The sequence below is a fragment of the Phaseolus vulgaris genome, chromosome 2 (genome assembly GCF_000499845.2).
Source record: "Phaseolus vulgaris cultivar G19833 chromosome 2, P. vulgaris v2.0, whole genome shotgun sequence".
In the NCBI taxonomy this organism is placed as follows: domain Eukaryota; kingdom Viridiplantae; phylum Streptophyta; class Magnoliopsida; order Fabales; family Fabaceae; genus Phaseolus; species Phaseolus vulgaris.
The window spans coordinates 3857768-3872114 of record NC_023758.2 but is presented as its reverse complement, the minus strand read 5'-3'; the positions used below and the strand labels follow the sequence as shown (position 1 = coordinate 3872114).

At 30.6% G+C, this 14347-nt stretch overlaps 2 protein-coding genes across 3 annotated transcripts; both read right to left on the bottom strand.

Annotated features, from left to right (window-relative positions):
• Positions 1–312: 312 nt before the first annotated feature.
• LOC137810334 (histone acetyltransferase MCC1) lies at positions 313–5195 on the bottom strand. Its single transcript, XM_068611539.1, has 6 exons — positions 4819–5195; positions 2823–3046; positions 2599–2743; positions 1674–1773; positions 1369–1597; positions 313–705 (listed from the first exon to the last, which is right to left on the bottom strand). The coding sequence occupies exons 2-6, from the start codon at positions 2927–2929 to the stop codon at positions 519–521; spliced, it is 768 nt and encodes a 255-aa protein (XP_068467640.1). The 5' UTR covers positions 2930–3046; positions 4819–5195; the 3' UTR covers positions 313–518.
• Positions 5196–6992: 1797 nt separating this feature from the next.
• Positions 6993–13042, bottom strand: LOC137810333 (uncharacterized). Of its 2 annotated transcripts, none has more exons than XM_068611536.1 (12): positions 12620–13042; positions 12363–12461; positions 11574–11631; positions 11415–11495; positions 11221–11292; positions 10892–11130; positions 10727–10798; positions 10174–10287; positions 10003–10084; positions 9854–9900; positions 8307–8388; positions 6993–7214 (listed from the first exon to the last, which is right to left on the bottom strand). In XM_068611536.1, the coding sequence occupies exons 1-12, from the start codon at positions 12829–12831 to the stop codon at positions 7131–7133; spliced, it is 1242 nt and encodes a 413-aa protein (XP_068467637.1). In that variant the 5' UTR covers positions 12832–13042; the 3' UTR covers positions 6993–7130. The 2 variants fall into 2 exon arrangements, with proteins under 2 accessions (XP_068467637.1, XP_068467639.1); XM_068611538.1 differs by having other exon boundaries at positions 11574–11741; positions 12620–12858.
• Between the last annotated feature and the right edge of the window lie 1305 nt (positions 13043–14347).

Sequence of the window (14347 nt, the reverse complement as noted above, 5' to 3'; positions counted from 1 at the left end):
AATGTGGTTTGGTTTATGTAAAAGGATTGGGATTCCCCTTTTGTATTCCCTTAATTTAATTTCATTTTTTCTGATAAAAATAAAATAAAATTAGTCAGGACAAGAACAGAAACAGTCCTGATAATCACAGATCTACGGATTATATTTGATATTTAAGATTTAAGATTTAAAGTTTAACGACTGAAAATCAAGAATCAGCATTCAAGTGCGTTCTCTTTCATGCTCCCCCATCACAGTTGCTTTCTCAATGAAGCTAACAAATGAACTACTGTATCAAATCTGCATGTCCTTTTAATCCTGCAACTGTAACAATGAACAGAATCACAAGTTTCATTGTTCTCATACACTTAAACATTGTTATTGTCACCTTCTAACAGTATATGTGAATTCACTGGATCGAGGAAGTTTATTATAACATCATAGTAAGAAATAATTTTGGGCTTGAATATGACCTTTCTAGAGGGAAACAACAATAGTGAGGTTGATTGATACAGAAAACTTAAAAAAATTAAACAAAGTTAAACACACTCATAACCAGAACATTCCACTGCTACGTTTCTTTTGTTGGGTGTTGCTGACACAAGAGAATGACTTTCTTTACACTTTGCCCTCCTTGAGATCTTCCTGCTTCCATTCCTGCATAGCCTTGCAGCCACTGACTTAAAGCCACTCCTCATGAAGCTTACTATTGCAGTGAGAATCTCTCTGAAATGTGAAATTGAAATTACAATTCTAGAACAACTTAGAACAAAGAAATGAAATATTTTTCACATATCAAGTTCAAATGTGTGCAAAGAATAGGGACACCCTTGTAGGTTCAAGGACAACCTTATCAAGGTTCAGAAACTTATCTTCAGTTAAGAGTAATACTGCAAAATTTTCTACACTATCTAGAACATAGAACAGGACTCTTTTAAAGAGTCAACATACGCTACAAGAAAATCATTATATAGAAACCAATTTTAAAGACCAAAATCATTAGTTGCTATATTGACAAAATTAGATATTATTTTAGAGACTAAAAAAGTTATTGATATCAAAATTAGTTTTTATTATTGATAAATAGTTTCTAAATTGGTATCTAATTAGCTACCTATGTTTTATCTACCAACTATTTAGATTTTAAAGTTGGTATCTAAAACATTGTTATCTAATTAGATATCAATTTAAAAATTATTTATCAATAATAGAAACTAATTTAGATATCAATATTTTTTAAGTCTCTAAAATAATATGTAATTTTGTCAATATAGCAACTAGTTATTTTTTTGTCTCTAAAACTAATTTTTATTTAATGATTTTCTTGTAGTGATATAAGACCAGTCTGAACATATCAGAGATAAAATATGAATGGAATTTGGTACTTACAATGGTGAGCAAGGAGACCGACCCCCATTTACATAATACAAGAATAAGAAGGAATCATAATGTTGGCCATTGATCAAATAAAATCCCTGCAACCTTCTCACACATTTGAAAGACATTTTCTTGTACAAATTGATTGCAGGGTTATTGTAAGAGATTACATGCAAGTAGACGGCTCGGCAGGTCGGAATACTTGAAGCATATTTTATGACCTCCCGAATCAGAGAAGAAGCTGCATATAAAGCACAAAATACACTGCCAATTATACAATTGAGGACTTCAAAACACTTGAATTGCAAGACTCCTACCTATTCCAAAGCTTCTATATGCTTCCACGACTCCGAGCGTCAGAACATAGACTAAAGTTTGGTCGGATTTAGCTGAGTCATATCCAAGCATATCCACTATCTACAAGAATAACATTCATGCAATCAAATTCACAAATCATCAGCAAGCAAACAAATTAAGCTTTCAAAAACATTTACACTTTAATTATACCCTATGGGACAGTTTGAACAGGTTTATTACAAGCAGACTAAGGCTATGTTTGGTATTCAGTTTGGGGTTCCAAGCTCAGCTTCATGACATGTTTGATTACTTTCAAAAGTATGCTTACACATTAAAGTTTTGCAAGGAAACTTAGTTTTGTAAAAGCAAAATTTGGGTTACTTCAGCAAACTCAGTTTGCAAACTTAATTTTAATGAATACTTCAATCCAATCATGCATTAAGTTTTAGTAAGTCATTAATTAAATGTTAGCAACAGAAAACTAATAAAATAGTCAAGCCACATAAATTTAGACAAAGTTTGTCTCTGTTATCTTGAGATCAAAATGTTGATTGAACCAGACTACCAATGTTAAGAGTTTTGTCTTGGTGTGTGTCCATGGGTTGTACATTTAGACATTTATCTTTGGGTTTGGGTTTAGGGTATTGAAAGGCAATTTTCCATTATCTTTGGGCCAAGAAGATTGATTAAACACATTTCAATTCAAATGAATTTTCCAACAAGAACTTGCTACAAAACATATCCCCTTATAGCCAATAAACAAATCACAAAACATTAAATAGCCACACTTTCCACGCGAAAGATGTATTAAGAGTAGTAGAAATGCAACACATGCTCTCTTTTCAGCACAAATTTTAGGCTTTAGCTATGATGGAAAGATAACATTTTCTTAGTATGCTTCAAATAATTAGACAAAAGGCATAAACTGTACATAAATAGGGTCACCTCGCTTTCTTTTGCAAGAACAATCCGTGCTGTTACAAATCCAATGAGTTCGTCACTTCGGCCATCGGCGCGATTGCTGTCAACAGCTCCCCATGACACAATGTCACGTCCATTCACCACATCATGGAAAAAAGTAGATTCATACCTGAGCATTGTAGATATATTTGAGTAAACACAATTTCCAAACCTCAAGTTGAAGTCAACAAAACAACAGATGATCTCACCTGATAGGAAATAATCTGCCATGGATATGCTCTAAAATGTCAAGATCAGAAGGTCGAATAGGCCTATAGCATATTTTTGGTTGACTAGACACTTTCGGGTTTACCATCGAGTCTTTTTCACTTAATCCCCAGCAAATATCTGATATACTTGGAAAAGTCGTGCAATAGCAACTGCTTCCATTTACACAGCAACAGTGAATAGAGCCATTGAATAGTTGCAATTACTGTAAATTAAACAATAGCGTCAAAACTTTTCATATGCATTATAAATACTGAAATGAAGAGTAAAACTAGTATTTGTTTTATGTATGGAAATTTTGGCTCAAATGCTAATGGAGCTTTCCTTTTCTATAAGTGTCCATTTGGCACACAGAATTAGGCATGGAATTTGAATTTGACCTAGGAGTTTTACTTATGACGTTCATGAGTTCTTTCAGAATTCTAATCACAATTTCATGTTTCAAACTTCATAGAATTATAATACAACTAAAACTAATTATTCCTAATTTATTAGTTTATAACTCAATTCAAAACTTCACCTCCACATTTCACAACCTCTCTCCTTAATTTTGTTACTCTTACTATCACCATTGTTTTTATAACTACTCTCAACTTGATCATTGTTGCCACTAATATTGTCATCATTGCAATCAACCAGTGTCGCGCTGTCATCGCAATCACCAACTTGGCACCAACCGCTGCGGCAGGCACTAATGTAAGTTCTTCCATGACTACCCTAACTAGAGGCTCAAAATGGTATTGTAATTTGACTTAAAATTATAGTTCTACTCTCAAATGTTTCGCACAACTCTCGCTAAGTCCAAACCCAACCAAGACCAATTCCTTTTGTCTCCAAACTTTTCCCACCTCATTTTGGTTGCATTTGTGAGGTTTCGCTCGCGGCACTTCTCAAAACCCATGAATTTGAAATTTCATGACTCATTGCACCAATTTAGAACAATGATTCAAAACCAATTTAAGTTTCTTTGTGCCAAATAGATGCCAAAAGTTTTTATCTTTTGGATAGAAAAAGAAATATCATTAAAGAGAATCCACCTAGGCAAGACAAAGAAAAGTACAAAATCACAATAAATGCAGCAAAACAACACTGTCTATCCAATCTAAGTCAGACAAGATGAATCCCATAAAGTAACTACTGGCACTACAAAAAGGGCATATACACAATCCTAGCCCAAAATAAGCTGCATGGCCTTAAGAAACCTAACCTAAAATATAAGAGTATTTCTCTCTGCTCATATTTTTACCAAAATCTTTAAACTAACAGCAGAAATGACTCCAAAGCAGAAGTTCTTCAGACTCACCGTTCAGTACTAACCAAGCACTCCAAACAAAATAGTCATAAGAAATTAATAGCCTTACAAAGCAACAGCAGTTATTCATGAATTACAGCAGCAAACAAAACATGTGAAGAAATATTAACAAAAAAAAGTACTCTAGAAGAACCCAAAAGTCCAAACTCTACCACTACCATAATTAGAGTGAAAACAACTCAATTTGATTCTGTTCACTGAGTCAGAGATTAAGAGCCAAGTACAACATTGATTATGAAATTCCTGTCCACTGATCTTGAAAAAGATCCAACACGCCTTACCCATCTCCTAGCAAGAGACATACATCTAAACTTCCCATATGAAAGAAGTTAAAACTACCATCTCCCTCTTCAGCCCTTCTAAACCTGGATTTTGCCCTTCAACTGTTTTCAATTCCTCAAACAACTTAACTGGGTTGACCTCCAATTGCTCTCAACCCAAGCAACTTCCTTCAAAAAAACATCTTTTTGAAAGTTTCCCACATATCAAAAAACAGTTTTTCAGACAACAAGAACATCCTAGTCATGATCCCATATCACAACTCCCTTTCTTAAGGTCAAAAGATTCAACAGCCAATCAAAGTACAGTAACCCACAACACAAAAATTGGAAGAACATAAAAAACTAAAATTCATAATGTAAAAGTTGAACAGTGATCGTAACCACCTTAGTTGAAGAGGACCATGATATTAATATTGCTTGCTAGAAAAATCAGGGAGGCGGAATGATCGAGGCAAGAACAAAGATGAGATTTTGAATCCGAAGGAGAAACTGGGTAGATTTATTCTGCAAAGGTTTGATGAAATATTGAGATTGGTATATTGGTAGCATCACCTTAACACAATCATTGCTTTTGAAGACTTTATGCTATGTTTATGCTTCCAATTCAATTCCTTTCACCCTTAAACTCATAACATGGAAATGAATCTATCTAACAACCTATCCTAACCTTCACCCCTTCTTCTCTTTCTTCAATATATATATATTTTTTATTTTTTTATTTTTAAATTGATTTTATTTGTAGTGTTTGACATGGTATTCATTCCATTCTTCTTTCATGATCTTGTTTTAGTATCTTCGAGAAAAGTTTTGTTGAGACTATAAATAGAAAATAATATATATTTAATATTGTTTATCATAATATAATAATGTTTTTAAATTAAAAAATAAAATATTAATTTATTAAGATGTAAAATGTATATTTTTTATTGTAGAATGTGTTAATAGGATCTTCCATGACATGTTAACTTATGCTAAATGGAATAGAGTTAATAGCTTGCATATTTAATATTAATTTATAACAATAAATTAATTTATTTAAATATTTATGGAGAGAATTTATTATGTGAGTTTTTAGAAAATTCTATACTTATATGTTACATCTAAGTTTTTTTCTTCTTTCAATAATAAACTCATTATAAATTAATTTTTTCTATAATTGTTGGTTTTTATTAAAAAAAGTTATATCTTTTTTTGTATGAAATAACTCCAATAACAAATTTAAATATATGACAAAGATCATATGAAGTTTTCTCACATCTGTATTATTTTTTAAAATTTTAAGGATTTATGTAATCAAAATACATATATAATATAAATCTTTCAAAATTATAAAAAGAAATTGTGAAATAAAATCAATTGTAAAACATTTTTTTTATTTTGTAATATACCCAATAATGCAATCAAACTCCACTTACTAAGTTAAATAAATTCAATCCTACCCATAGATATATTTAGTAATTATCATATTACTAATTTACTTGTAGTAAATTATAAGTTGGACAAATTTGTATATTATTCTAATCTTAATTAAAATAAAATTGCATTTACAACTATTTTAGAACATATCATTCTTCTCTATCTCTCTAATTTATTTATATCTTAAAAGGATCAAGTGAAATAAATAAAAAATTGTATTTATAATTTATTATCTATATGCTAGATCTCTTTGTTAATAAATTTCTCACTTCTTAATTGTATATTATAATATATGAAAAGGTATACATGTGTATATACATATATATATATAGTTATTTTATATTTATAAACATCTTATTTATTAGTAGTTGTTTAAATATATTCATTTATATTTATATAATTTATGAACTCTGTTTTTTGTTTTACAAATTAAATAACAAATGGTTAGTAAATAATAAGATATAAGAGGAAGAGAGGAAATGATAAAAACATTGGTATAGGCCCATGTAAAAATTGTATAACTTTATTGGTCCTCATAAATTTATTTTTATTTATATATTTTCTTTTCTTAAAATTATAAAAAAAAAGGTATATGATATTTAAAATTATCCTTAATAATGCCCAAATCAGTCAAAAAAGAATGGTGGATTGAATTCATATAAATAAAAGGCTATAATTGATATATTTTAAAATAATATTATTTTCATACAGTACTTTTTTTAACTGTAATTAATATTGATTAAATTATATATTACAATTATTTTTTAAAATTTATCCTGTAATTCTTATTTGAAGTTGATATTTCTTCAATCAAGTAAAGATTTCGAATGGATTTAATTTTAATTTTCAAATTCTTAAAAATAACATTGTAATCTCTCAAGTTAAAAAAGATTTTTTTAAAACTAAAGCACAATTAATTCTTCTTTGTATTAATATTTTTAGCACATGTATTACTAATTTGATTAATACTAATATTATCTTGTTATTTAAATTAAATAACCATGTTTGGTGCCTTAATAATTCCATTACAAAACTAAATTTAACCAATTGACACAAAAAGTTTGTTCATTTTGATAATATGATGGAAAGTGAAAGGGTAACAAGAATGAATGAAAGAATATAAAAAGAAAGAAGTAAAAAAATAGTAGAAAGACTGAAATATATACATTTAAGGTCTATTTATTGACCAACAGAATGTAAAATTCTGCAGATAAATTTGTAGAAACAAAGGAAACTGATAAACACATTTACAATTACATTGTGTAATAAGTCATGTGCATTCAAATGACTGCTCCAGTCAAAAACCTATGATTGAGCACAGCCTCAGCAGTTGGTCTTTTTCTGAAGTCAGCATTAAGCATTGTCTGAAATTCAAGATAAACAGCATCAACTTCAATTCATTATACAAAGAAATCTATGTACCACAGACACGAAGATACAGATAATCTCTAAAATATAGAACACGGAGACACGAATCTATATATTATATAAATTGACAATAAAGATCTATGTGCACCGAGTATGTTTCAGTTTTTTTTTTGGAATAGAAAAATGTTTTCCATGGTTGGTTCAAAAGGATTTGTTCCTTATTTTTATAATCATAATAAAAATTTATACAATAAGTTTAAATTTTTAGAAAATTAATTTATTTCTCATTTTAAAATTGTGTAAGACCTGTGCTATAATTGTTAGAAATCCAACAAATATTTTTTGGAATTGGACACTTCACCGATACGTGTCCTACGAGTATCGGTGTCCAATACGTGTGTTCGACACGGAAATACCATTTAAGAGAAGTATCCGAGCTTCATAGAAAGAAACTCTTTTGTCTCTTTTATTTTCTTCTCAAGATTTGACAAAGAGATTTATTCAAATAAATCCTTGAGCATGTTGGTTTCTGAAATTCAAGATAAACAGCATGAACTTCAATTCATCATACAAAGAAATTCACTTGTCTCTTTTATTTTCTTCTCAAGATTTGACAAAGAGATTTATTCAAATAAATCCTTGAGAATGTTGGTTTCTGGAAAAGTTAAAAACAAATTCAATTTTTTTCTTTTTGTTTATGAAAACTTATCAAGTTTATGCAAACAAAACTTTAGAAGCTTGTTTTGAAGTAATGAAAACATGTTGTGTACCAAAAAGGAGTTGGCAGTGAACCCATTGGGAATCAACAAGAAAATGACTTCCAAAATAGTCATTATAAAAGTTTAAAATATCATCATATACATAGTAATCTATGATTGGATCATCCTAAAAAAACTTGTCCACTATTCATGTATTTAAACTAAATTCATTTTTTTAAAGCATAAACTTTTGTTATGAGAAAGCACCTTTCTAACCAAAACTAAATGGAAATCAATCTAAAAGACACTTTTGCAAATCAGTCAAATACAGTAACACACATTCCCTCAAAGCTATTCACAGATAGTTGTCAGCACAACAGACAAAAATACCTGAAGTAACTCCCAACCAGCACCATTTCCTAGATCCAGGAACTCAACAGCATTTACCAATTTGTCATCAGCTAGACAATACCTGCAAAGGAAGAATAAAAGAATGAAACGTAATTACAGACTTTCAGAACAGTTTATTCTTCAGAGTTTAGGCAACCTGAGTAAATTGCAAATTTTGTTTGTGAACCTTTAAAAAGTGAGTTTTTTCCTCAAATAACACTCTTTCCAATATTAAATCCCCAACCAACATCCTTTTCCTTTTAATTCTCCAACTAGCACTCTTTTATACCATGTTGAGAATTCGGTTACCCGGAAACCGAATTCTCACCTTCATTTTCTATTTGCGGAAAAAAATCCCTCTTAGAATATGACTTCCAGGGAACCAAATTCTAAGAGTGTTTTTTTTTATGATAATGAACACTTAGCGATAAATAGTTGTTCGGAAGATGATCGAAATCTATTTTGTGAAAAATATAATTTCGACTTTAACTTATGAATGTATATCCGAAATTAATTATACGATAACTAAATGTTTCTGGGAATTTACTGTGGACAAATTAAATGTTAGTCCACAGTAACCAATTCCTAGGAACATTTAGTTATCGTATAATTAATTTCGGATGAACATTTATATGCCAAAGTTGAAATTATATTTTTCACAAACTGGATTTCTGTCATTCTCCGAACAACTATTTTCCGCTCGTGTTCATTATTATCAGAAAAAAAAAAAAAAAAAAAACTCTTAAAATTCGTTTCCCGAAAACCAAATTTTTAGAGAGGTTTTTTTCTGCAAATAGAAAATGAAGGTGGGAATTCAGACCCTAAACCCTAAACCGAATTCTCACCATGAGAAAAAATAGTGCTAGTTGGGGAATTAAAAGAGAAAGGGTGTTGTTTGGGGATTTAGTATTGGAAAGAGTGTTATTTGGGGAAAGAAGTCTTAATAAGTACATATCAACAATGCAGGCAGATGAGTCTTAAATACCAGGAAACTATCTAGTTTAGTGATTATTTTGCAAACCAATTTGTGGATAAAACTTTTCATCTATGTAGTTACTTACTGGCACAATCATGAGTATTATTAGTTCTAAAACATTAATCTAAAAGTTGGTTTTTTTCCTTTCCATTCTCCTTTACCTCCAAAAACTAGATTTAAGGTAGTGACTAGATATTTTAGATGAGACATAACTGTAGGAACTATTTGTTCATCCCATGAACACAAGCATTAAATAAGCCAAGTTTTAGAATATGGATAAATTGACTCATCAGACTTATATAAAAAATTAAGTATTAAAATGAGTTTTGGAACAAACTAAGCCCAATTTGAATGGGTCTGCTAGATATGGACTTACATAATTGTTACCATCATGTAGGATTATTATAAACTAGTTTTTCAAAATTCTCAGCTATGTGTTTGTTGTTATGAATAACTCTTATCATAACAGGTAACCAAGGGAAGATAAGATTATCAATAACACTATAACAAATGTTGACTCTGAGTCTCCATGCAAGATTAAACCATAAATTAAACTAGGAAGATGGCATACTCTCGTGTTGCTTCAAGATCTAGTTGAAAGGTGTTCTCCAAAAGCCTCTAAAGTTCATGACCAACAAAAATCAGTGAAGATATTGTCTTACAAGAAGGAAAAGAATGATCAGCTACCAAAGATGAAGTTGTATTGGCAGCATAGCTTACTTGCAAGGATAGGCTATCCATTACACCAGCCTCACAAAATGGAACAAAAGCCAAGTATGCGAAAAGAAGACCTGCTTCATATCTGCATTGAAACTCAAGAGAAATAGATAATCTGAAAAAATATGCTGAAACAAACTTCTGCATTGACCCAAGTTCTGACAGTTACATTACATGTCATCAGCTATTCCAAAAGCTCTTTTCTCCATTTGTGTGAATGCACCAGCAACTGTTGCTCGTCTCCAAAGCCCCTCTGCAAGCTTTCCTGAATCATCTAGTTCCGTGTACCTACAGTGATGTAAATATATGTAGTGTTATTTGTATTGTAAACTACTTCAGCTTGTAGGTAGAATAAATAAAGCAACAAATTGATGTCAAGTTGCATAGTAATGCTTAACATGAAAGTTTTTATATAAAAAAAATAAAGCAACAAATTGAACACTAGCCTCAGTGAAGCCAAACCTTAAAAAATGGACTAGGAAATCCAGAAATACAAAATACACAATAGACAAAACTATATCCTATAAAGAAAGAAAAGTCATGCAGATTACACCAATTATACTAATAAGCAGTGCAACACATTACACCCACACAAAATCAAAGTTGACGTAAATGATAACAAAAAGGGAACAAAATATAACACTTTCTCAAGAGATGTGTATGTTTTGCCAACCTATTACTAAAAGGTAAATTCAAGACAAAAGAGCTCGACAAGCCATTACCTTACCTGACATTAACAGAAAAGGCTAGATCCCGGAGTCTAGGAATCAAATAAGAACCTTCTTTTTCTGAAATTGTGCTGCAATCATACAAAAAACACTTAAAAGTTAGGGTGAAAGGTATAAGCCAAATGAAAAATCTTGAACCAATTAAATGCTTGATAGTTCCATACTTAAGAACCACAGAAAATGGCCCTAGACTTTGGTGCAATCTATCATGGTCATGCAGATAAGCTACACCCTTCATGACACCTTGGAACAGCTTTGTAATAAAACTTTGCCTCCTTTTGATTGTTAGTCCTTGTTCAAAGGGATTCCAGGATGACACTTCTCGGTTTTTCGATACCCTCTCGCTTACAATTTTTGCATAGTCTGCAACGCTATATTTCCCATCATCACGAAATGCAAGCCACTGGATCAAACATATTACCCTCACATGGTTAACAGAATCAGAGCACTGCATGTGAAGTTAAAGAATTTATGTTAATTTCATTGAACAAACCTGCTCTCCAGTGGCTGTTTCAAACCCACCTACGAGCAGCACAAGATGCTCAGCAATACCTTTAGAACTGCTCTGCAAGAAAAAGTACAAACCAGGAAGAAGGATTAACAGAAAAAGAGAGAAAAACAGTACTATGAATTGACATCAAAGAATTAAATTATGTAAAAACTAATCCATGTATCCAAATCCCTCACCTGAAGAAACAAGTGTGTATTCAACTCATTTGCAGCGAGTGCATCAGCCATAACTCCCCCAGCTCGCCTTCCAGGATAAACCTTCATTGCCATTTGTTAAGAGTTTCTACGACATTAACACGAACAAGTGAAGAGGTAGATTATGATACTACTCACTACCTTAAAAGTAACCGGAGTTCCAGATAGTGGACCCCGAGAAACCCTCCCTTCATAAAGCCTGCAACACAACCAGACTGCCATGAGTGTGTATTATCATTGTAGTATTCAAAAAGGGCACACCACATCCCAATTGGATTCAGTGTAGTCGCCTTCTTCACGCATTCACACCTATGAAGCATAGACACAGATACAACACGGACATAGATACGGAGATACGGCTAAATTGAAAATTATAGGACACAGCTATATATATAAATTAAAATGTAATAATCTATTTTGTTATATGAAAAAATCAACAAACATTTATAAAAATAGTTTTAAAAAATATGTACTTATGTAAACCATGATGTTTAACTTTTACATTTATTCATCTTCATTTAACAATACAACTTCTAATTCTGGTTCATAAGCTAACAATATCCAGAATTCCATTGTCTGAGAAGTCATCTCCTGCAATATCCCAAATTTAGTTTCCTCTTCTTTGTAAATTGAGAAGTTTCTTGAGGGAAGAAGGAGATTACTATGACAAATACTAGGTGTCATGTTATTTCTTTTTAAAGAATATATAAAGGAGTAAGTAGTCCAATTCTTCTCACAAGAAGAAGAACATGGTTAATCGCATTTGCAACCATACCATCAACCAGTTGAGATCAATAATGCTTCTTTTAACTCTCATTTACTCAGAAAATGAGCGGTTCAATCTTCATCAAACAGTTCCATGTTGTAGAATGTGTGAAAGCAAGGAAAAACAAAAACATGGAACAACGTTAATTTTTTGGCATTCTCTACCTGATTTTGACATTGCCTTCTCCAACATCTTGAGTTTTCAGTCCTCCCAAGTCCTCAAGTGAATAGTCAGTTCCAGGCCCAGAGGGAAAGGCAGAGTAACTGGGAAAAATCACATAAAAAAAAAAGGTAAAAAATCACCTTTGAATAAGCTAATTCTGAAAGAGCTGTGCATAATTAAAAATTTCAACTTCATGGTGAAAAAAAAAAACTGATTGCATTATTTGCTTTCATTGAAATGCTAATGGAGAAGTAGGAACCTGGTGATGTTGATGAAGCCATAGGTGCCAATGGGTCGACCCACTTGGAAGGAATCGGAGTTGGTGAAAAAGGGCAACTTTGCTTGAATTATGGGAGAGTGGAAGCAGAGAGTGGAGGTGGTGATGGATCTGGAGGAAAGGGGCAACTGGGTCGTGTGATTGCGAAGACAGTGACGGAAAGAGAAGCAGTGAAGAGGAACCACCATAACCATCTCTCTCTTTCTTTTCTGTGTGACTGTGAATGAAGGGGAAGAAGAAACTATCTAAAATAATTAGTATACAATAATACATATAATGAAATATAATTATAATAATAAAAAACAGAAAATGTAGATTTATTAAAATTGATTTATTTTGAGCATTTTAGAAGAAAAAAAGTATAATGCAAATTAATAATTTAGATTCTCAATAGAATTCGATGATGATAATGTTTTAACTGATAAACTTTAGTGTATAATAACGTTAAGTGCTTGAAATTCATTCATTTTTATGTTGCTACTATGCAAAAAATAAATTTTTAAGTTTGGTCAAATTTTGAATTAATTTGCTTTATATAAATATAATATAGTAATAATGATAAAAATGTATATAAATTGTTTTTAAGTTCAACTCTAAATGATGTGAAATTTTAAGTATACAAAATTGTTATTATTTAAAATTGAACCATAGCATTTACGATTTTATAGTTATAATTTGTCATTATTTTATTTATAAAAGACGTTTTTAGAATTAAGAAAGAAAAGTGTATATAAATTATTTTTAAACTTAACTTCTAAACAATGTGAAGTATTAAATATGCGGAATAGTTATAATGTGAAAGAAAAAAAAATAGTTATCATATTATACTTCATTTAACTTAAATTTTACATGTTAAAATTTTATGGATATGTTACTATAATTAATAAAATTACCAACTAAATAATAAATATTTTCTCGTATATTTAGGTGTCTTTATGATATTTTGATTGTTTTGGATGACATTATTTGAGCTTTTTATATGAACTTGCCTTATAATTTTCAGTACGTGTTGAAGCCTTTTAGGCTTTTTGTGTATTCGTCTTATGCTTTCAATTTGTATTAACATGAAAACTTTAATTTCTCTTTGTTTATATTAAAAATTATATGCCAATTTATGTTAAAAGTTTATTTTGTTGTAAGAGTCGTACAACAATATAAATTAAGAGTTTAATCCCTCAAAGTTGTAAAAAAAAGTTATATTAAAAACTCTCTTCTTCTACATCCATCCATGCAAGAACTTAATTATTCTCTACTATACTAAAATTTGTACTTTAAATTATGTTAAGAGTTTAATCATCTTTAATTATGCTAAAAATTGCACGAGAAATTTTATTAAAAAGTCTAACAGCCCTATGTTGTACTAAAAGTTGTACATCATCTATAGTAAAAGTTTAATCCCTTTAAATTATGATAAAAGTTATACAACCATTTTTATTAAAGTATTTTTACTAAAGGTTTAATTGTTTTAAATTATACTACAATTTATTAAAAGTTTTTCTTTTAATTTTTGTCCAACTCTTATTTTCTCTAAAACAATTTGGACGTGGTTGCAGCAAAAAATTGAGTAAAAATTTGAACTGCAAGGATGTAACTACATTCCGATAGGAGGTGGCCTAATACCATACTACGAAGTGGACTTTAAGCCTAACTCAACCCCATAAAACCAACTCATAGGGTTGAGGTTTGCACTCACTTATATACAATGAAAAG

Coding starts and splice junctions, on each gene's coding strand:
- LOC137810333 (XM_068611536.1), bottom strand. CDS start 12,831: ATGGTTATGGTGGTTCCTCTTCACTGCTTCTCTTTCCGTCACTGTCTT. Junction 11,131..11,220: donor AAACAGCCACTGGAGAGCAG/GTTTGTTCAATG, acceptor TGTTTGATCCAG/TGGCTTGCATTTCGTGATGA. Junction 10,085..10,173: donor TTTGGAATAGCTGATGACAT/GTAATGTAACTG, acceptor GTTTCAATGCAG/ATATGAAGCAGGTCTTCTTT.
- LOC137810334 (XM_068611539.1), bottom strand. CDS start 2,929: ATGGTAAACCCGAAAGTGTCTAGTCAACCAAAAATATGCTATAGGCCT. Junction 1,598..1,673: donor ATATAGAAGCTTTGGAATAG/GTAGGAGTCTTG, acceptor CTTTATATGCAG/CTTCTTCTCTGATTCGGGAG. Junction 706..1,368: donor CGGTCTCCTTGCTCACCATT/GTAAGTACCAAA, acceptor TTCACATTTCAG/AGAGATTCTCACTGCAATAG.